This window comes from Falco cherrug, chromosome Z (assembly GCF_023634085.1).
Source record: "Falco cherrug isolate bFalChe1 chromosome Z, bFalChe1.pri, whole genome shotgun sequence".
NCBI classification, from domain to species: domain Eukaryota; kingdom Metazoa; phylum Chordata; class Aves; order Falconiformes; family Falconidae; genus Falco; species Falco cherrug.
In genome coordinates, this window is record NC_073720.1 from 21,022,772 (window position 1) to 21,046,641 (window position 23,870).

Consider the following 23,870-nt stretch of genomic DNA (forward strand, 5'->3'; position numbering starts at 1 on the left):
TTGCTGTTTAGCTGCATTCAGTAATCTGTGCATATTCAGGTGTTTTATATGGATTAGAAACTGTATTTATGGACTCAGATTTGAAAACGTTGACAACTGCCACTTATGATGATGTTGCATTAACATTGCAAATTCCGAAACTATAGAACAGACTAGAACTAGAAGAAATCAAGACCTCATTTCAGAGGTATATACCAAACACACTGTTTAATGGTATGGTAACTGAAAGCTGCTAAAGGCATAATGCTTTGAATAAGGTTTTAGGTATTATAAAAGACAGCAGCATATTTAAAGTAAAATGAATGGTTCAATAATTTTATCAGATGTAAAACATAGTAAGCTTTTGCTTGGAAACATACCTTCTACTTAATAATGCAACATTGATCTCTTCCTTCTGCACAAGTGAAATATATTTGTGTTTTCGCTACTTCATTCATCACATTTTCTGAAGGTAGATCTTTTTAATTATATATTCAAGAACGGTCATGGATTTTCAAAATTGATATTTTTTTTTGGTACCAGTCACCAGTGATGTTTATTTCCTCTTTTGCAACTGGAACTATTACCATAGATACAAGAATCATAAAAAAGAATTAAAGCTGTGTGAATTTCTTTAGTTCATTTATAGCTGGTATCAAAAATTCCATTAAAGTCTGTTTCCACTTTTATATGATATAAGAGACAATAAACTATTTCTTTTTATTTTGAATTACAGATGGCATCTGCTCAAGATTCCAGATATGGCCAGAAAGATACATCTGACCAGAACTTTGATTACATGTTCAAACTTCTCATTATCGGCAACAGCAGTGTTGGGAAAACCTCCTTTTTATTCCGATATGCTGATGATTCCTTTACATCTGCATTTGTAAGCACGGTTGGGATTGATTTCAAAGTAAAAACAGTTTTCAAAAATGAAAAAAGAATTAAGCTACAGATATGGGTAAGCCAAAAATAATAATTCTATGAACTAAGCAGGCTGTAGCAGTTTGATAGCATTTAAACTACTGTAGGTTTGCAACTGAATGTCGTAACCTTTTTCTATATAACTACATATATATGTATATGGCATAGTAATGAAAAAGCAGTTATTTCCTGCATCATTTTTCTGTCTTGAATAATGGAGTGTAGACAGTATTTGTAAGGCATTGAAGTACAGCAAAGCATATATTCTGAATTAAATTCTGTTAAGAAATAACACAGGTTGACACATATTGATATCTGTGCAGTGAGGTATAAACAACTGTGCAATATATAGGCTATTGAAAGTGATACATTATTAAAAAAGGCCTTGAAATACCAATTAGGATCTGGTTTCTTTCCACAAAAATTATAAATTAATTTAGGAGCTATGATAGTGGGTGCATAACACAAGGCGTAATTTCTTGCTCATGTTTGCCATCCAAATCACCTGAAACATCTTTCTTCTGCTGCTGAGGAAGAAAGAGTGTGACAGTTGTGTTGTCCAAGTGTACGAGACCCGTTATCCCTTGCCTTCACCTTAGAGATGGTAGAAAGATGCCACATGTAGGAAAGTGTGATGCCAAGGGAATAGGTGTTCATTTCTATAATCTTTCCTCAGAAAGAAAGGATAGCCTGGTTTGTGCAGGAGCTGCAAATGCTCACATCTAATTCTTGGGTGGTAGCATGATACTTACTTAAAGGAAAGGAGGGAATAGCAGAACATTTAACAATGTGGGACCTAGAGTTAAAGCTTCAGATCTTTGCCATCTTCCTTGGGTGCTTGAAGATTTTGAGCATTGTTTCCATTGTCGGATATTCATAACAGATTTATTAACCAAGATTTTCTTTTTTTTGTGCATGAATACATTTTAAAAAAAAATTAATGATGGGCAGCCATTAAATCTCAGGACACATCAGATAAAATACAACCAGTTCATCTAACTTATTTTGAACAGCAAGTGACTGTAACCATGCTACATACTAGATAACTATGTCATGTACATGCCTTCACTACAATAACTCTCTAGTTTTGTCATAGTAATTCAAGGCTGGAGATCACGTGGTAATTCACATGGACATTACCTTACTATTTTTTTGTAATGGAGCAATAAAATTTTGTTCACATTAGAGTCTTTATACAGTTTTCCTAATCACCAAGTATCCCCTACAATAAATAGATTTTATTGTTTATGTCTCTTCTAGCAAAAGCAGTGTTAGTTCACAATGTTGTATTAACGTGATTAGTTTGCCACCACTATATTTCTCATAATGCCTCTCCATGGCAGACTACAAATATGTGCTTGGCTCAAAGCGGTCCATTATTCTAAGGCTATCCACGGCATAGAGAGGATGTAGCAGCTGTGTTCTAGGATAAACTTCCAGTTCTAGCAAAACGGACATTTTGTTGTTCTTTGCGTGGCAGTAACATGCAGAGTCCAAATGGACTCTGACAGTCCTTGCCTGAAAAAACTTGCAATTGGAATGAGTGAAACAAACACAAGGGCTCCCATGTCTTTTAGGGAAGAGGGAACAGAGGCTCAGAGCATGGAAGAGACCTTTCTAAAGTCAACTACCAGGATGCAGGGTTAAAGACAGGATTTCAGATATTATTTTCATGCTAAAGCTTTTTATAGCAGCCAGTATTGTGGGGTTTTTTTTTCATTAAAATTTTAATGCCATTTCTTAAAAGGCCTTGATATTGCCAAATTAACTCAAATTGCAACAGCTCACTATTGCTGTTTGCACTTTTTAGATGGAGTATTCTGCATTGGAGCATTGTGTTGCAGTTATGCTTGCTAGTAAATGAGTTGACTTGCACCTTTAGAACCTTAAATAAAATCAGTTAAGTATCTCAGAAAGCTATTCTAGATCACTAAACCTGAAATACAGCTGTGTTACCCCATCTCATAAGCTATAGCAACAGCCATATTGTTCTTAATACACAGTATCTGTATATGTAATATCTGTCTATATTACATTATACCTCATTACTTTTCTTTAAGTATGCAAATCTTTCTAAAATGAATAGTACTCCTGCAATATCCATTTCCATTTCAAACTATATTTATGAAAGACCATTTACATTAGATAAAATATAAAATTAAATGAATCATAGTGAGTGTGATTTTATGTTAATTCTGAGTAGAAACATGCATGAGGTTCTAACATTTCCTTCAAATCACTGGCAAAGTACTTGACGACATCATGTGATAACTGATGTTCAGCATATGTGAAATAAACTTTCTGAGAAACCTCACAGGTTTGAATAGTCAGAAGAAACCAAAAATGCAACTTTGAAATGCATACTGAATTACAAGATCAGAACTTAATTACTTTGCCATATACTGCAGTGAAAGAGTATATGGAATGCTGCTTCTCTGCTGTCTTTGCCTGGCAGTAAGATGCGGGAGTGTGTAAAGAGTAATGCTGTTCAGTCTCTAAAATTCCCTAGCTAGAGACACATTTAATTCAACATGTGTCCTGTTACAATTTTGTACGTATTTTTCTTGGGTAGACATTTAAACCTGTTGTTTAATAGCCCTTTGAGGATAATACTTTGTGTTCAACTGGAAGCATGCTAGAGCTTGAAACACTGATTTCCTCAGAATAAGATTGTCAAATGCTTATCAGTGAAGGCTGACAATCAGCATGGGTAAGGATGCAGAATTATTATTTCTTGATAAAATTCATGGTGTGATTATCACAGATGAATTAGCAAGGGTTAACAGGTTGAACTAGGTGCTGTCTTACTGGGAGGCTCTGCAGGTCTTTTATTTGTTTGAACTTTTTTCTTACTTTGAGGCAACAGTGTCTTATTCTTGGATTGAAAGGACCTGAATTGAATTGTCTTCTTTCATTGTTCAAGTCAGGGAGGACAAGGCTCTTTCTAGTACTTACCTTTATATCTTTTTCATATGGTCATAAAGAGCCTGAAGGGAACACTGTAATGTTTGGGTTTTTTCCTTCTGAGTCAAACACCTTTTTTTTCCACAGACTTTCTTGGTGGAACCAAGAGATGTTTAGAGTTCAAGTGTGATATTCATAAGTGATAGCACCTTACCTTTCCACAGGACTACCAGCTGGCTCTGAAATTTTGTTTCACAGGCAGTTATAAATGTGACAGCACTGGTTTGGACATTACAAAGATAGCATATTAACAGGTTTTTTGCCTTTTAAAGAAGAGAAATTTGTAAAAAATCTGTTTTACCTAAAAGGGCATTGATCTCTCAACAGAAACAAGAAATTTTGGAAAGGAATTATGTCTGTATGCAGCACATTCATGCATAGTATAAAAGTCTGTCAGAGGACTTTAGGGTGTTTTACAGTGTCAAATAATAAACAGCAATATAATTTTCCTTCATTTGGTTTAAGCTAGTAATATTAAAGGGATGGAACTGGAAGGCTCGAAGAGTCTTTCATATTCAAACTGCTGGATTTCAGATTATGTTGAATTAAAATAAAATGGTTTGTCAGTACTAATTCTCACAAAAATACAAAATTCTGACAAAAGAAAATTATTAAAAGCTCAAAGAAGTGCAAATCAGACAATTAAGTTTAACCTTATAAATCTGTCACTGTATTCACTGTAGAAATCACTACATTCAGATACCACTATCATACTATATTCAGTATACACCCTGTAACTGTGATGCCATAAAGGTTTACACTACTTTTCTAAACTCTGGCAATGGTTTTATAGAAATAACAACCTGCAAGAGCTCATGGAGAAAATGTGGGCTAATTTGGACAGTAGAATTCATTAGCTAACATTTGCCAAAATAGATCATTATTATAGGGGAAAAAGAAAAAAAATAAAGTGCAGATATTGATTCCTAGAGAACAAATTAAGAATTAGAAAGACAGGTCAACATATTTATTTAACTGACAATATATCCATACCACATCTTTAGCTTATGTTTAAAATTTATTTGATTACAACTCTCGGTGATTTCTAACTTATTTCAGTACAAATCTTGTTTGAGGAATAAAGCCTCAAGTTTTCCCACTCTGACCTGTTTATTACACAAAAATGTTCTAACTGCATTCATACAGAAATATTTGCATAGTTTCTATCTGATCACAGCACTTTGGTGCAAAAATCAAACAAGAACACTGCACTGCCTTTTGCTGCTTAGATGGCTTTTCCCTGGGACTAGCCATAGACTTCATGAAGTAGGTGCAGTATCACACACAAATAAAGGATGTCCTCCTACAGAAGTCAGTGTAAGAACTTATGTCAGCATATCCTTCCTAGAACTGTGTATGACAGTTTCATTTGATACCCAAAATGTTGCTGTCTTCACATCAGCTGTTCTCTATAAATTATCATAGGGCTTAGGGACTAAGTGAGGACTAGGGTTTATAAACTAATTAAGGAAATGCAATGTCATCCAGTCAATAGTTGAAACAATAGTAGTTGTTTAAAAAAAAATCAGTAAGTAATAGGTACCTGATTTTTTGCTTTACAAGCTCCCTAACAGTGCTTTAGCAGTAAAAAGGTGTTAATTTGGAAGTTTGAATGAAAATTGCCTTGACATTGGAGTCTTCAAGGGGTATCCTACAGTAATATGCATGTGTGGAGGCAGTGCAACATTGCAGACATATCCTGTAACAGTGACTAAGGCTATAGCATCAGTGCAAGAATCACTAAATACACTGGTTCAGAAGAAAGTTAGTGAAAGCTGAATCAATAAAAGGGGCGTTGAGTAGCATGTGGAGATAGTGGATAGCGAATATAGCAAACTTTTCATCACAAAGTTCAGGATCTGATTTTGTCACATCTGACTCAATTGCCTATTTTTTTATGGTATGTTAGCCACATCAAGTTTTATTTCTTGATTCCTTTCTCAGGTGCTGTGACAGTGTGTAGCTGCTGCTTTGAATACACAGCCTTTTTAGGTGAGGATAGGAAATCCAATATTAAAAATGAAAATTCCCCGTCTCAGCATGAAAATCAAATGTGTGTACAGTAATATGTCAGGCAAAAAGTGTCTGAAGAGAGCAACTGCAGACATCTGGGATTTCTCTGGATCCATTTGTACTAGTAATTTAAACATACCAAGACTGTCCCTTGGCACAGAATAGCTTTTGTCCATACATTTAAACTCTTTCAGTGTCTGGAAGAGAATGGACACATCCAGATTCTGTATTTGGAAAGTTCTCTGTCCTGTGCTACATCCTGAACCTTATCCAGGAACTGTTTGGCAGAGTGCTGGCAAACCTAGGTCAAAAACATGCCAGAAAACATGCTGGCAGTTTCATGGTATAGACAAATTCAATAGCTTCAAAATGCTCCTTGGCACAACTTAATTTGCTGTTACAGGCCTGGTCTGAAAAGGCAGCAGCTCTCGCCAGCCTTGGGTTAGGCTGACCTGTGTGTGGTGATAAGCAATGCAACATGTTCACAAATGTTGTTCTGTCAGAAGGCCGTAAAAAAGATGGTTGATAGGAATGTAGTTCTGATGGCCAGAATGCAAACTCTTTCTGGACTTTCTCTGTTAGCTGAAAAAAAATGAAATTCTGAGCAGCTTTTGTTTTGATTTAAGCTGCTCTCCAGCAAGTGAACATTACCCCAGTTGTGGCTGGGCATTGTTAGCCTAAAATATTCCCTTTCTTCTCCTTTTCTTATTTCTACACAACACATATCTTTGCAGAGCCATAGATAATATTTACTTGAAAGTTTTGGTGTAGGATCCTATTTTCATACTGCTGTATGATTTCACGTAGTGCTTCTTCTACGTCTTCATTGAGAACTCTTCCACTTATGTACAAGCCATGTTTGGTACTTAATTTCTCAGAAATACTGGCATTCATTAATCATTATTTTTCCATAATTGGGGTTTTTTTCACCCGAATTTTTGTGGCACCTGGAGTTTTCAACAACAAATACTAAAGAATCGCGCATCCAAGGGAAAGGCCATTATAGTACAGACAGTACTACTGTGTTCAGATCTCAGTCAGAGAACTTCCAGGAGTTTTCAGTCTTTGTATAGCTTAAGGATCTTCGTTAATTCCAGAAGCTGTATATGTTCCTTGATTCAGGGATTCTTAGTAGTCTTTTTACCTTGCCCTTTTTATTCTGTATTCTGTTTCTTGTAGATGCTCTTCTGTTTACATTAAAGTTGCACTCATGGGTCCAGTTCAGCTCAGGTTTCCATTATTTTAGGTAAATAGCCATGAAAAAAATGGTTGCATAGCTCACTTTTAGTCAGTCAAGTGGGAATAAAGAGGTGGGAAGGGGAGATGGCTAATGTAGGTATTTGTGATGGAAAAGAAAACTACTTGCTTAAAAAGTAGACAAGACAGCTTGCCTTTTCCCTAAACTTTAGTAGGTGCTAGTAGTTTATATCATCAATATAATGTATACATAATATAAATAGTTTATATTATAGATATAGTTTATATTATGTTTATATACGTAGCTTAAAGTTCGAAGGCATCAGAGCAAAAGGAAGTATAAGCAGAAACTGCAAAGATAATATGTGTGCTGCTGTTTGAAGTTTGACTAATTGCTCGCATAATGAGGTATGACGTGAGAGAAAGCAGCAATGAGGCTGAGTGAGAATAGGACCAAGAGTTTGTGAGACAGGGCACCGTAAATGGTGTGAAAACTCAGAAACAGTTACAGGTACTACATGTGATGACTTCTATTATTTCCTTGCAAATCTCACTGCAGAAGTGGTAGCAGATGTGATATTGCAGTCATTTAGTGGAAGACACAAAACGGAACTCTGCAAAACTTTTTGTAAGAAATGCTACCTTGGGACCTATTCTGGGTGCAAAATATAGATGCATCGATTACAAACAATACACATCTTGTAAAACTGCTTGATGTATTTATTGTATAGAATCAGGCTGCAGTCTTCAGTTTCCAAGAAGATCTTAGCAATGTGAAGGGCATACTCAGTTCAGATGACCTTCAGTGCAAAGAGCACATGTGTATGCTTTGTGAGACTGGCCGTAATGGCCAATGACAGCACTTTAAAAATTTATATACTTTTATTTTAAAAATAGCACTGGCTATTCAAATATTGATGTGACATTACAGTTTTATTGCTATGAAAAGCAACGTCTTGAGGGTTTCAAACAGTGGCTCTAAATCCAGCTCAAAAAAAAAAGATGGTGCCTATCACTTCAGCACTCTGTCTAGAGAGCCCTGTGGCTTGATTCTCCGTGCTTGCACTTACACTCATATTCACCAAAGTGGTTGCAAACTCCTGGCCTCAGACAGTTTGGAGAGGAAACCTGAGGTGAATACCAGTCCTGCAACTGCAACTAGCATTAAATTCCACTATTTTTCCCAATATTCCAATGGGGTTTTTTTACGCTTTCTATAATAGAAGGTCAAAGATTTTACTGTTCTACAAATTTCTGTGATTTACAAAATGCTCCATTGCCTGCTTCAACAATTTTGCTATATAGCTTTGCTTGCAGCATAGAGATCAGGTCCCTGTGACCAGCTTAGCGCTATATATGTCATCACTGGACTTTAAATATCCTCTGACAAAGACTCCTGTTATCAGTAAAATCATACATCTGTATTCAAAGGCAAAGATTAATTGGAAAGAGAAGGTGGCATTTAGGATAATTAAAATTCTAAATAAGCCTTATCTCGCTGTTTAAGTGGAAATTTCCATGGGGATTCTCTAAGAGAAACTGAGCTAGTTTAAGGCACTTTATAGCTTAGGCAGCTTCCTTCACCATACTCCTGGGAAATGCATCCTGCCATTGTTTAGGCCAACAAATCATCATCTTGCCAGACCTAAAGTCATTGCAGCTCCCCCTAACCTGAGACCAGGCAGTCTGGTATAACATTTTTCAGCTGCCTTTGCTTTCCATATCACAATCTGTGAGACACCAGCTTTTCCTATATAGGGAAGCATATACCTGTGGAAGAACTATCATGGACCAGCACTAACATGTGTGCAAGCATTATATGGATTGTACATAGGCTCCTTAAAAAGTGATGATGGGAAAGGGAAGATAGAAAAGTCTTTTAAAATGTTTACCTGAACAGCAAGATCTTTGATCTTGATTAAAACAAGGACTCAGGATGGGAAGGAAAAAGGGAATGGAACAATTTTACTGTGATAGGGATCTGAAGCAAGAACAATAGCCTTGTCCTGATGTTGAAAAAAAAAAAGTTATTTTAATTGCTCAGGCTCAATACAATCCAGAGAAAGCTGACAGTATATTTTAAACTGTGAGATGTAACTTATACTTATTAAGCTATCATTTTAAGAAGCAAGACTAAGTCTATTGCTAAAATGAAATTGATATTGACAGCATTTCTTAAAGTGAAATTATCTATGCTACCAGGTCCTGTGAACCATTTTAGCAGCACATTTAAACATCCATACAGCTGCAGTGAATCTACAAAGGAAAAAAAAAAAAGGCCTGTACAGGGTCTCTGCTGCGTTTTAGTAAGATTTGTGTTGTAGATTAGAGCAAAATCTTGCACTCTTGCTGTACAGATGTTGCTTTGAAATTGGAGGACCAGAGCCTTGGATGGGAGCCATAATGTAAATACTATGAAAAGGGGAGTGTAGAAGCAGTATTTAAAGCTCACTTTTGCTTTCTTCTGCTGCTCAGTGCAAGCCTTTTCAGTGCTGCATTAGAACAGCTGGAAGTCATTCTGAAATTATACTGGGCTGAGAGGGGCATAAGTGACTGAGGAAGGATGGGGGTCACACAAAAGCAACTCATTTTAATTTAACACTACCCAATTTGCATTATGTTCTGGAAGTAAGCGTAAATGCATTTTGTAAGAAGCCAGAGCCTTAAGGGGCTTCTTACTGTCACATCAGGATAATGTTTGTAGTAGCTAACACATGGATGATGCAAACAGCTTTTATATGTGAAATGATGACATCAAGCAAAATAGGAGGATTTAGCTTTGTATTTACATTATTATTTCTTGGTCAGCTAAGAAAAATCCGTTAGGATACTGGCTGCATTTTTTTCTAGTAGAGAAGCTGTTTCTTCCACTTTTCTTTCTTTGCAGTGTAGTTGAAAGCTAATCTCCTTCAATCTTTTCTGAATAAATATATTGTTCTTCTGTAATCATCTAGGTATTTTCTAGTTTAACCCAGATTGTTTTATTACTCATTACTTATAAACAAGTTCTTTGCAGAGTTTTTAGCTGTTATGACTTTATTCATTAACCGCAGTTTTAGAATACAGAGGAAATCAGTTGTGTGTTCTGACAGCAAGAATGATAGTTGATGGATATTTTTGCCCTGTGTAGATTGGATACTATTGACTTTGGTTTATTTTACTTGGAAATTAAGCTAACCCTGCAGAAACGGATACGAAGTGACATCTCTTAAGCATTTCTGGGTTTTCTTTCTAGATGGTTTGGTCTGTCACACTGGCTAGCAAGGCCTATACTTGTTCAGCTTAAAGAATCATTCTAGGATGAGCTGAGCTGAAACAAACCTGGAAGTGTAATACTTTATAATTCTATATTCACCTATAATTAGGACTCATACTTTCTGCAGTGTCCTGAAATCTTCTGGGATTGCTTATTTCTGACCTCTTCTCCAAAAGATTCTCAAATTCCAATCATCATATGAGACTTCCGAACAACAACAAATACAATTTACTTCAACTGTAATTTCTTTGGAGAAATTGGTTTGTGATGAGGGTTCCTAGATTTTAGTGGATATGATCACACATGAGACAGCTTCACCTATGCTGTGAAATAGAAATGCAAGAAGGAAGTGTGGAACCATCCCAGCTGGCTGGATATAAATGTAAGATTCTTTAACTGTATGAATAAAAGGAATCAAGGAAATTTCCTGGAGGGGGCAGAGTTTCGTAATGAAGAGAAGGGTGGGTAAGGAACTAATGGCAAGCTGTCTCGAAAGGACAGGACATCAGACTTAGAATGCACTGTGAAAAGGTTTTAGGACTCAAATAGTAAACTTAATACATAGTAAGTATATGCTAATAATACTCATTAACGATGGCAAGTTGGGAAGTGTTACCAGTATAGAAGAGGATCAGTATAACATACAGAAAAACACAGTGACTTTCAAGTGTCAGGTAATCGATATGGGATTTAATGTATCAGTACAAACTGGGCACTTTGAGAACAACAATAAAAAGTTATTTTATAAACTAGAAGTTAGTCAGTTAGCAACCACTGAAGAAAGGCAAAATCTGGGTGTGCAAGAAAGATCCATCTGTCCAATGAAAAACAGTTAATATGGCTCTTGCATGTGCCTGGTGAAATATTTCCAGAGGAAATTGGACTATTCCATTATCTACTGCACTGGAGATTCTTCATATGGACAAAGGAACTTAAACTGAAGACAGGTACAGAAAAGCCCTATTGTAATGAGTAGAGGAACTAAAGGAAATGGAATTTAAAAAAGTGTGGCTTTTTTGATTCCAGAAAACAAAGGCTCTAGTGTTTTGGTTTTTGGCGAAGTAATTTTTATCAATAAATATACTTCATTTTGTCCCAAGCACGCAATTCTCCATTAAGAAACAGTTTGGACAGGAAAAATGTGTAGGCAGGCCTGTTATTTATGTGACATCAATGTGCTGTTAGAAGAAATCTGTGACAAATGAACAGGACATGCACTGACGGTCTGTATAGCAGACAGAGGCATTCATGAATTTCCTTAGAAAGCATGTGTGGAGTTGGGTCAACAAATGGCACATGCACTGTTCTGAATGCTCCCAGTTGCTCCTCCCCAAACATACAGTGGAAATTAATGCTTGTATGGTATTTTTAATATGGCAGTGGTCTCACCTGCAGTACCTCAAGGACTCAAGTAATTGTCTTCCTTCATGTCCATGAGGCACCATCCTTCTTCCTGCTCTTTCTCAGGCTAAATTCCTTTAGGAAGTCCATCCTTGCAGGTGCTAATAATGTTTTTTTCACAGCACTCTGCTTCAGGCAATTTAATTAAATGGGGGGTGTGTGGGGGTGTGGGGTGTGTCACAGTAGTGTCATTAGCTGGCTGCATCCCATAAGATACAGCTCATGGCAGGTAGGAAGACTCATAACAGAAGTGTGACTCAAGGGCAATCAACAGGAAATCAATTTGGTCGTTGGATATGATGAGTCTGGTAGACAAAGAAATTCACTGACAGCAGCTGAGTGTGAACGCATCTGTTTGCCATGTTGCAGGGAGTATAGAATCTATCAAGGCAGAAAGGCGTTAAAAAGGTCATCTATGGCAAGGGGGGGTTGTAGCTGCTTTGGCTGGAAAATGCGAAGGCTGAGGAAACCAGTATTGCACTAATTAGAGGGGAAGAGAGAAAACAATGGTGTAATTGAAGCATATGTGAGAAGTCCTGAGAAGATGAATGTCAGACCCGAAACAAGAGAGTAATTAAGAGCCAGAAGGATATAAAGACCTTAGAGAAAAGTCAAATAGTCCAGGAGAAATGCCTGTACAGTGAAGGTAATGAGTGTCATTATGATCGTACAGGAACAGGAGTCTTAAAAGCTAAATGGAAGGAACAATGTTAGAAGGTGACATTTGTATACAACACCCTTAATTGGACACCAGCTCTGGGGATTAAACGCATATGTGTTTAGAACTAAAATCATGAGCACTTGTTGCTTTATTTGAAAGGCTAAGACTGCTTATGAAAATGTCCTGTTGTAAATCAGCCATTATAACGGCTGATCTGTATAGGAGGAATGAGCCTTTGATTTTAAAGGGATGGAAAAAAGAAATCTCTGGAATCCCTTCATACATTCAATGGAAGTCCTTGCTAAAGGACATTGCACATTCTAATGTCAATTACATGAGTTAAGAGAAATCTGGGCAAATTCATGTAAGAGATATTCACTGAGAGTATTTATAGATATAGAAACCACTTCTAGCTCAGTAAATCACAGAAATCCATGTGATTGGAGGTTAGGGGGATGCTAAAAATAATATCATATATGTCCACCTTGCTGTTACCATTTTCCCTGGGCATTTAATCATCCACACTGTTACAGAGATACTGACTAGATATACTTTTGATCTGACCCAGCAAGACTGCTCATGCATGAATGTTTATTTACTTGAAAAACGGATCAGTTCCTTGCCTTATTCCAGGAAAAGCTTCCCTGCTTTTTATGAAGCTATGTTTCTAGCTAGAAAAGTGCAAGAAAATCCAGTCGCAGCCATTTTAATACTCAGGCCTCTGTCATGAACAAATGAGCCTTAATAATTTGAAAATAACAGGATCCAGGGAAACAGAAATTTTACCTGTCTGTCCCTTACAACAAAGTTTTCTGACAGCTGTCACGTAGTAGTGCACAAGTACTCACAGAAGAGATTGGAGGTGAGCCATGGCAGGATTGCAGTCTTGTTTCGTCATGGTGAAGGATGCAGGGTCAGGAACTGGGTAGATTCCAGGAAATCTTGTGATAATACTTGTGCTTTGATTCCCGTTTTTAAAGGATTGTTAAGAGGCTAAACTATTGTGTAGTTCCTGATGGATCACATACCAACTTTCTTCTGCTAAATTATAAAATTTGCTAAATTATAAATGCCTCAGATATCACAGTCTATTTCCTTCTGAATTCCTTTAGAAATACTAGGCCCCAATGCAGTGGTTCTTAGCCATTCATATTTGGGCCCATGGTGTCCTGTAGGACTCCCGGATGTGGTCTGTGAAATGACTGCAAATTAAAAAATAAAATACATTCTCACACATGTAAGTGAAAAAAATGAGGGGGAAATAGTAGATTACATTATTAGCCTAACCTGTATTTGTCTAGAAATAAAAACTCTTGTGGGGCATCTCTGCAAAATAAATTGAATTGCCTTGACTTAGAAAGCTCTATTTTTCTTTTTCAGATGTAGGAATGCTACCACCTGACTTGCAATAAACCATTCTCTCTTGAGCTCATAGGTTCTTTTTCTTCTTCCTTTGTATAAACACAGCACAGCCCTTGAGACTTAATTCTTTGATATTTTGCATTTTGTGTTGCCAGCTAGGAAATGCAATAGAATTGTATGACTTCTCTTTGTGTATAAAAGAATAAGTAAATATGTACACCTTCTTCATATGGAGAACATTTTCAGGGAAGACTGGCTTAGGTTTGGATAAGGAGATTGTTGTAAGATGCTAGGGGCTGTCTCTGTTGACAGTGATGGGCACACATTCATCTAACACATCTTTTGTCTCAGTGCAATCACTGTGCAAAGTTTCCAGCACATAGTGTGCTGCCACACAAAGGGTCTCAACACAAAGCAATGACACAGGAGCAGCCCTGACATAGTAGAAATAGGCGATGTTTTCCTAAATATTTTTAAGTTCAGGGGCTTTTTTCTCTTCCCTTTTTCCTGATTTAGTTCCAGGTAGTACAGTGAGAACATAACAAGCACGCAGTGCATTTGCCTAATTCACAGCCCAACTCCAGATAAACTGAGTGCAAAGGTAAATTGCTGAGTGCAAAGGTAAATTTGGTTGGTTTTTTTTTTGTTTTTTTTTTTTCTCTGTGCACAGAAGTTCATAGGAAATAGGATCATTCTGCAGGCCAGGATGACTGACTTCCTATGGCTGTTTGTTTCTGATTATGCAGAAGAGGGGCTGTGTTAATGATTTACTCAAATATAATATTCAACAGACCAAAATAAGTGTATACCTGTGTGAGAACTTGAGTTTTCAAGAGTAGTACACATCTTTTACTTTGGCTGTTTCTTTTGGAAGAATACAGTTAAATCCACAGCTACAGTCCAATGACACAGGGATGTCTTGTTTAGTGTGTTTATAAACATGGTCTACTTATAATGAATTTTAAATACTGGAAGTTTATTTTACCAATTTAAAAAAATGGGTAGGGTCACCCACATAAAATGTTCATTAGTATATCTTCCACTGATTTGTCTCATTAAATATAATTCTAAAATTAAGTAATACAGCATTTTTTTCTGACTGCCTTGTGGATAGTGTCAGTGGTGTATGAACAAATGTGGTTGATTGTTTCATAGCTTTTTATCACAAATAACTTTAAGAAAGAGAAAAATCCTCCTCTATGGCAAATCACTTCCAAATCTGAAAGAACCAATGTTGAATGACTGTAATTCATCCTCTTGGTAACCCAAATTGTATCTTCAGGGCTGCCAGACTAGCAGTTTGAAGATAGGGTCTGATTTCAGTTTCTGGAAGGAGTTTTGTAGTCTGGCTTTGAATAGGCTAGGGAGGGAAAGACATAAGTTTAACAACTTTTAATGTCCTTGAAGGTCTTAATTTAACTGATTGACAGTCCTTCATCCAGAACTGAATCAAATGTAAATCTAACAGCAATTACCCCGTAATTTGCATCTCACAAATATAGCCAAACTCCTTAAGAAGTAAAGATTTAGGGAAGATTTTAGCTTCAGTACAGCAAGGAAACAGGTGAATGTGACAGCATTATATTAAGTTCAAGATCTAACAGTTTTATCAAGTACTGTGACTGCTGTGACTGAGTCAGTAGTTACGTTGTAGGAAAGTCAGCCTCTAATTATTACACCAGAAAATTTTCTGTTACACAGCTGAGTGCTGTTTTCTAGACCTCTCCTTATGAAATTTCCACTCAGATTTCTAAATCTGATAAATTTTGTGGATAGAACTTCCAAAGCTGATGATGTTTGCTCCCAATTAGTTCAAAGAAGAAAGCCTTCAGAAAAGTGTACGATAGCAACGTCTTGTTTTATCTGTTCTGGAATTGTGAGTAGCTTAAATTTAGGGACAGATTTTCAGTTGATAATACATTAGTGTTTCACCAAAGTGAAAAGCACCAAGTTAACAAGCTTGGTAAGGTGGAGATCCAGGTTTTATATTGGAAAATGGGGGAGGAAGATGTAACATAGCAGTGGAATCAGAAACTTAAGATTTTAGTCAGCTCAGATTTAGTTGTCTTTTCTCTATAGAGACATCTACCATGGCTCTGTAATTAGTGGTCAGAAATACCTGTCTTCAGATGGTGATTTATTCTGTGTTAAAATACATCACTGAAAGAAAAATTCCCGCTAAAATTTACTTTTTGGATATGTATGTTCTATTAAATAAGAAAGAAGTAGGCCTAAAGTATAGTAAAATATATGCTTACATTTTAGATGGCTCAATCTCACCCTTAGCAGCTAGAAAACAAAGGGGTAGTTTTGACAAGAACAGCCAGTGGTTGAGAGATTACTCGTGCTTTAGTCATGGCTTCTCATAATTTTTGCAAAAATCTGTATGCTGTAGATTAATGACCACTAGAGCACTTTGGGCAGGTTATGACTAGAATGAAGGATATTAAGGAGACGGACATTAACCAATGAATCAGTGTTATGCATGCAGAAGCCTCCTTTAGCTGGATGCCATTGCCGAGACGACGCCAGTGGTTAATAACATGAAGGCATTTTTTGCTTATTAGAACCAGGTGCCTATGTTCTCATTCTGAATTTCACTGTCTGGTGAAGAAAAAGATTTTACAGAAGGAAAATTAAGATGGACACTCTTAATTATTAGTCAGGGAAGTTTAGAGATCAACAACATGAATATACCAGCTTTGTTGAGAAAGGGGAGTGGGAAAGAGAGTGGCCATTAAGGCAGAATTCTAAAGCAAAACAATAAAGCTTTCTAATCCCACTGTGTATGGATAGATTCTTGCATCCATTCTATGGCAAAAAAGTTATATTCATGATTTGGTCTGATGTCTCTATGGAGACCAAATGATTGTCTGAATTTTATTGTAATCATGGGTCTACCTTGAAAAACCTTTGTGGCAGAATCCAGAATATTCTAGAAAGTCTTAATACTTCTTGGTCCAGAAGACATTGTTGATGTTATATTTTTGCAGAAAGGTGGAAAACTAAGAACAGAACTCATACAATGTGTTTTGGGTTGGGATTATATTTTCCAGTTCTTTGAAGATTGGTCATTAATACCTGTTGCAGGCTGATAGATTTTAAATCCTCTGTATGCTGCTAATCTTTTCCAAAACTGTTGTTTGAGAGAGATGCTTCCCATGGAGAAAGAGGCTGAACTTCCTTAAATTTGCCATTTTATCAAGCATTTCTGGGCATGATTTTTTATAAGTGAAAAATACTTTTGTTACATTCAGGGGCACAGTGCTTCATAAAGAGCTTGCTAAGGAGGTTTTTTGAGTTCTTAAGCCTTTTAAAATATTTAAATGGCTCATTTTTAAAACGGCTTATACGAGTTGTTTTCTTTCCTCAAAATCTACAAATGGGTATGTTTTTTGTATATTTCACAGAGATTTTTCCAATGAGACATGGGTCAGGCAGCCAAAGGATTCCTAGGACAGTAACTGAGATCAAGAAAGAACTTTAAAACTCCTTGGTATAAATTCCCTTGTTTTCTCCTGTTATCTGTGAGAGTGAGCAGCAATATGTGCTTCATAACCATAGTTTAGGAAAAAAGATATGTAATTAATTCTCGTAAGTGGTGAGCTCTGCTCACCAATCCATTTTATGATTTATTTATTTATTTGTCAGAGAACACTGTGTAATGCCTGCTGCCATTCTTCTTACTGTTAATTATCTGGACTGTAATTTAATTGTCCCTTGTATTGTTCTGCATCAGAAATCTTAAATATTACTTTTTCCTAAAAGCTAGGCATTTTCCTTGAATGCAACCCAAGATTTTGCAGCATATGTCTTAAATGAGCTGCATGTGACACTAATCATTTTGGGTTTCTCTTTTTCAGTCTGTAATAAGCTTTGGCACAAATCTGTACTTTCCGGTGTCTTTTCAAAATTACTTTTGGGGCTTTTCAAAGGGGAGAGGTTTTTTTGTGATTTGGCCTCCACACCAGTAAGCTGCTCACTTGCATGAAAATAACATGCTGGTCTCTACCATCCACAGGCACCTTTGTCTTTGTACTCCCTCCTGCTGTGAGGAGCTTCCAGAACTGAAATCACTTGCAAGTGAAAATCCTAATTGTCAGTCTTAGATCTCAGTTCTGCAGCTTTTATGTGAGTGATTCCTGGTCACATGAATTAGACTACTGCAAATAAAGAGGTTACTCAGGCAAATAAAGACTGAAAGACCAGGTCCATATTATCTACCCCTTAAAGGTCTGCATTTGCAGTCATTCAGCTCCAAATTTTACCAACAATTTATCTCATTTGAGTCATAGCTAAATATATTTCTACCTATAACAACTAATTCCTGATGGCTGCTGCCTGTTCCCAAATCACATTCTGTACCCATGTGCCTGCAACACATGTAGTTAACTCTGACAGAGGACCTGGAAATGCTATTACAGTCCAACTGCTTAGAGACCCCCATTAATTACACACAGGGCTACCTGTAATTGGTTATATTGTCCGCTTTATTATGATCTGTGTACTATTGAGTCTGCCTAGAGAAAAATCATAAGAATCAACATGGAGAAAGAAAGCATCTACTTTTTACTCTGTGAAGTAGAAGCATGCCTAAGAATATTCAGAAACAGGAGAAAAATTCATACTGATATATTTCTGGAGTGTCTAACTTGTGATGGAATATTTGAAATACTAATGTTAGATGAATGTGTAAAGTTCCTTTCTTCTTGTTACTTGGCTTAAAAAATTACTATGTTTTGTGAGGTATGTTAATGCTTTTTGGGTTCCCTACTGAGTTTTTGAGAAAGGAAGGAGGAGGGATAACACTAGCTGAAAGGTGCACTTACAGACTCAAGAAACCTACTTCTTTTCACAGCAGACTGTCACATCTTCAGGGCATGTTAACGTCTTTACACATCACCTGTTCATGGAGAGGAGGACTACAGTGGGACCTTTTTTGGGGGTAAAAAGAGGTAGACAAAGTCCAAATAGCAGTAGGTAGGGTGAAATAAGAGAGAACAAACCATATTTAGGAGCAGAAGTATGGTATGGCATTTTTCCCCCACTTAAAATATTTTCAAATATTAGAGTGTCTCTTCTCTCATTACTGTTTCTTTCTGAGTGCCTCATGTTCCACTGGATAAGGAGAGGTTTCTTTCAGCAGTTAGCAGGTATGAAACATGGGATCAGCATGGCATTTTCTCCACTGTTATGACAAATATTACTGAACCTCTTGGAACATCCTTGTAATCACTGGGAATGGGCTTTTGCGATAAGGTGAATAGTGGTGTCTTCCCCACAAAGTTGACAAACCAACAGAGGCACAGAATATTGTTACAGTTTGGCCAGGATTACAGAACAAAGCTGTTATTTCTCAGCTTTCCTCTTACTCTTTGACATTGTTTCCACCCTTTGCCATTCCTTTCTCAGAACATCTGTGAAGTAATCAGCATATGGCCTTCCTATGATTGCTAATGAGCTTATTAAAAGCTACAGCACAAAATTACAGTTGCATGTGCTTTTTGCCTTACTTTATACTGGGCTTTTAATTACCTTCAGGTACTTTATGAAATGCTGTGGCTTAATAACTTTGCAGTGTTATTGTTTAATGTTATTAGAAAATAGGGAATTCAGGGGGGAGAGTGTACTTAGCTTGGCAGAGAAGTTTGCTAACTTTTGCTTAAAGCAACGTTTCTCCCTAGGCCTTTGCTGTAGTGAACATACTAGATGACAATTCTAACAGTAAAACAATGGATTCTGTATAAGTTAGGTGTATCTAAACAGTGCATAGATCTTGTACTAGCTCCTTGTATAGGGATAAATACCAGTCTTAATCCTAAAATAACAGCTTGGTATCAGAACATGGGATTGTTTCAATAGTGAAGAATTTCTAGCTAAATTCTCAAAGATTTCCCTTAGAACAGCAAAAATCACTGAACTGTTTTCATTCTAAAGTAAAAAACCAAATTTTCACATCTGCCAGACTTGAGAAAAACAGCAACCAGGAAACTGTCAAATATTGTTCTTACTTCAGAAGATAATACTATGCATTCATGTGTTTTGCTTTGTTTTCATGCGTTTCTTTCCTTGCTGCCTTTCAAGACTTCATAGTGAGTAATCCAGTTTAGCTTGCTGTGTTCATTGTGAGCTAAACACGATGTTTGCTCCTCACATTTTTTCTCCTTAAGGGTCAAACTCCACAATGGTAAGAGTTAAGTGGAACTAACAGCACTAATTGTTCCTCTTGGATGGATGCTGGGTGTAGTTGATTTAGTCTGCTCCATTTTCAGTAATTAGCTCATTAGATTCCTCCTGTCATTGTTCAAATCTTCATTGGATCTCTGTGTTTGCAACGATTGGATTTAAGTAGAGAACCTGACACAGATGAAAGGTCACAACTGTTCATTTTAAAATTATCTCAATTTTTTAGCACAGCTTTCTTTGGTTTTACTTTAGAGCCTCTCTGTCATTGGGATATGGAGTGGTGGTTTGTGTGAATGACATAGGTACATTTTTGTGTGTTTTGTCGTCAAGGAGGTGGTAATTGGCATGAGCCTAGTGTGCAGGTGGAACCAGTGCCTCAGGACATCTTTATGGTACTTGAGCTTGGGACAGCAATGTGCAGTGATTAGTGCAAAGCTGCCCATGACTGGAAAAGAGTTATATTTATCGTCTGATTTAAACAAATATTCCTTTTGTATGGGGTAGCTAAAAGATACATACTGAAGTCCATATGGCACCAGATTCCTTACAAACTTTTGGGATAGCCAATGTGGCATGCCTAGTATCACTGCTTATTCTGTGAAAGGAATTTAAACTTATTCTGTCAGAGGAAAAGTTTCTTGCAAGAAACCATGGTATTAGTGACATTACTGCCAAAACAAATCAGTCTGGACAAGTGGATTCATTGTGCATTCATTATCCACACAGAGCTGTAAGTGGTTTGGGGTTACCACCCAATTATTATAAAATCTGTCCAGTCTTGCTCTTTCTAGACCTTTTCAAGGCATTTTAGTTACAGCTTCATTATAGAATTTTTTTGTTGGTGTTTCCAAATTCTTTCATCAGTTGTCCAAGTGTGAAGCAGGTCAGAACTACTTTTTTTTTTTTATTATTTTACGCAACACACAGTTTTAGTGTAGTATGCTAGATGACCAGGTGAGATAAGTCTGTTATTTCTTTAGGTTTTGTGGAGTTACCCTGACCTACACAAGTATAGGATCTAGTCCTACCATTAGCTAATATGCTTGAAAATTATCTTCCTTATTACTCATTGCCTTTGAGTAATTCCAAAAACTGTGAATGTTAAAGTTTATACTTCTCTTCAATGGAGCAATATGTATTATTTATGCAAGTAGCATCTTCAGATTCAGATAGACTTTCTGAAGGGCCAACTTATTATAGACGTAATTATTAACCTTGAGAAAAAACCATACAACTGCCATGAAAAGAATGAATTGCTCACCAGTTCAATTTATATTAACAAAACAAGGACAAGGTAAATATGTAATTTTAATAAGCTACTGAAAGATGTTACTTCTTGTATATATTTAAATCACTGTACTTCGTGGGGCAGTTTAGCACTTGTTTCTGCCTTTACTGGGCACACTAAGTCTGTGTAATTCTACCTGTTATGTAACTCAAATTACTGTATACAATGCACATGTATACACATACATGTTGCGTGGTCTTTAATAATATGCATACTAAATAGAGATTCACCCTTGGTGCTGCTGGAAAATTTATAAAATAATTCTGCAACACTGGGGACTCCATTAACAGGAGCACACCCCTCCACAATAAACTGCATCCACTATACTGTGGTGAGTTACCCCTGCCCTCACCACCTCCCCAGCATACAGTATGTGTGCCAGCAGAGAAGCCCCTTGGTTTCTTAGGTTCAATGTGCATGTCAAGCAGCTCTGCTATGGTATTTTCCTGCTGTAGAGTACTAATATTCCTATAGAGTAGTGGGGAAAAGTGATAAAGGATATGCCTATAGGGTCAGGTTAAGAGACAGGATGTAATTGCTCAGGTTTAGCACTGTAAAACTATCTGAGTCCTGTGTCTATCCCTGTAGATATACTCTGCAAATCAGACTGAAATTGGTATGTGAAGAGGAGTGAGTCCTATTTCTTTTACTGCCTGATGGGTCTAGTTAAGTTTGCACTGACACAGCACACAAAAAAGGTGAAATTTTGCTCTCTGGGACTATATAGCATGTACTCCTGACATCTGTGGAATGGGAACGCTGGAAATGATCCTTAGGAATCCTTTTGGGATGTATAAGTGAGAAGTACTACACCTCAGCCAACTGTCACAGTAAAATAAAATCAGGTACTATCAACACAAACTTCATCAGTTGATTTATGCTGCAGTAAACTACTAGTTTTTCAACAGGTAAAACTAAGAAAATAAAGTTAATAAAATAAAATCTATAAAGCAAAATCAATATTATCAATGTAAGTTCCATCAGTTGATTTACAGTATAGTAAAACATTAGTACCATTTCTGTTTCCTGGCCGGATGACTTAAGTGCATATTAGAAAGGAAGAAAAACATCTCTGTTATTTGCAGCTGTTGTGGTTATGTGGGCAAGGAGCAGCAAAAACAGTTGTAGTTGTATGCAACTTCATATTAAAAGCAAAAGTGTTCAGAAAAGTGTGAGTGGGGAATGTGTTCCGAACATAGCAAGTTTAGCAGATTAAGAACTCATATTTGGCCGTAATAGTGTAGAATTAATAGCTACTGTTTGAACTGTGATCAACGGTACTGTAGGAATCCTTCTACATACCCACCAACAGTGGAAGTTCCCAAGTGTTAGATTTATGGGTTTGTTGCCAAGCTGCCCATTGAACCATGATGTACATGTCCCGTATGGGTAGTACAGCATCTAGGGATTCAGTCTACTCAATTACAGGTTGTCCTGAGAAAGCATCCGCCATGTGCTGCGGTACTGAAGAGCTGGACTCCACTAACAGTTCTTGTCTGAGTCCTTTCCTTTTCGCTATGAGAAGAAAACAGCACCCACGAAGCATTTGCAGTATTTGAATGGGGTGGAAGAACAACCTTTGAGTGACAAAGAACGTGTCAGGCTGCCAGCAGATAGAAGGAAGGAAAAGCAGCACGCACTAGGAAAACAAAGCAGAAGAGTGGAAAGAGTTGTGGGAGCTGAAGTTTATTGCCCAAATTGGTAGGATTCATAGATATGTTCCTGTATGTTGTATGTCACAGAGAGGCAGTCAACTCCTTTTAGCAACCAACTCTATGTAACATTTTCTTTAATTAAAAATTTATCTAGGTTACTTCTCAGACTACCATTTTCTTTGTGCTGAACCACTTGGATATATTTATATTAGCTAATTCTACCTAATGTGAGCAGTATCAGGATAAAGTGATAGAAAAGACTGTTGTGTTAGACACGGAGCTGTAAGAAAAGGCTGGATACCTTGTAAGTCAGGAAGCCTGGCTCTGCACCCACCTTTTCACTCCCTTTTGAGAAGCAGCTGTCCTCCTGCTCTTTTGCCCTGGTGTATAAGGACACCTTCTTTTGGAAGGATGTTGAAGCCCTCTGCTTGATACAGTGGGAATGTCTTTTAATCAGAACTTTTGAGCTGACTTCTCTTTACAGAGTAGAGAAGACCTCTTTCTAGAATGACGTTTTACATTGTATTTTAGTGAAACATATTTGGATTCAGGTTTTAATATTTCTTGGGAAAATCTAAGTGGGGGAGAGCAACAATTCATTCTCTAGTTGAAATATGAATGATATTTTATTATTTTCTTGATGTTATTCTATGCAGAATATAAAGAATAAAGAAAAAAAACCGGTGGGGTAATTTTGGTTCATTTCATCAAAACTTGAATTATTTTTTTTTTCACTTGGTCTCTGTTTGTAGGTTCTTTTCTGAACTGAACATTTCCGTAATGTGAGACAAACCAGCTTTCTAACATGTTTGACAAATACCTCCATATTTAATCATGTGCTATCTATAGCATTTATATTACATATAGTGCAGGCAATGGCAGTTTCACAGAATCTAGGAACACTCTCCCCTGCATCCCCCGCAACAATTGTGCTGTTGTTTCTTCCATCACCTGACATAAGCATCGAAATTGGAATAATTT

At 36.9% G+C, this 23,870-nt stretch overlaps 1 protein-coding gene across 1 annotated transcript in view; it reads left to right on the forward strand.

The window, feature by feature from the left end:
* The window catches only part of RAB3C (RAB3C, member RAS oncogene family), a 137,595-nt gene that overhangs the window by 9,563 nt on the left and 104,162 nt on the right, over positions 1–23,870 (forward strand). The window contains exon 2 of the mRNA XM_055699565.1: positions 716–943. Coding sequence (XP_055555540.1) covers positions 716–943 — 228 coding nt within the window. The remainder of the gene's footprint in view (positions 1–715; positions 944–23,870) is intronic.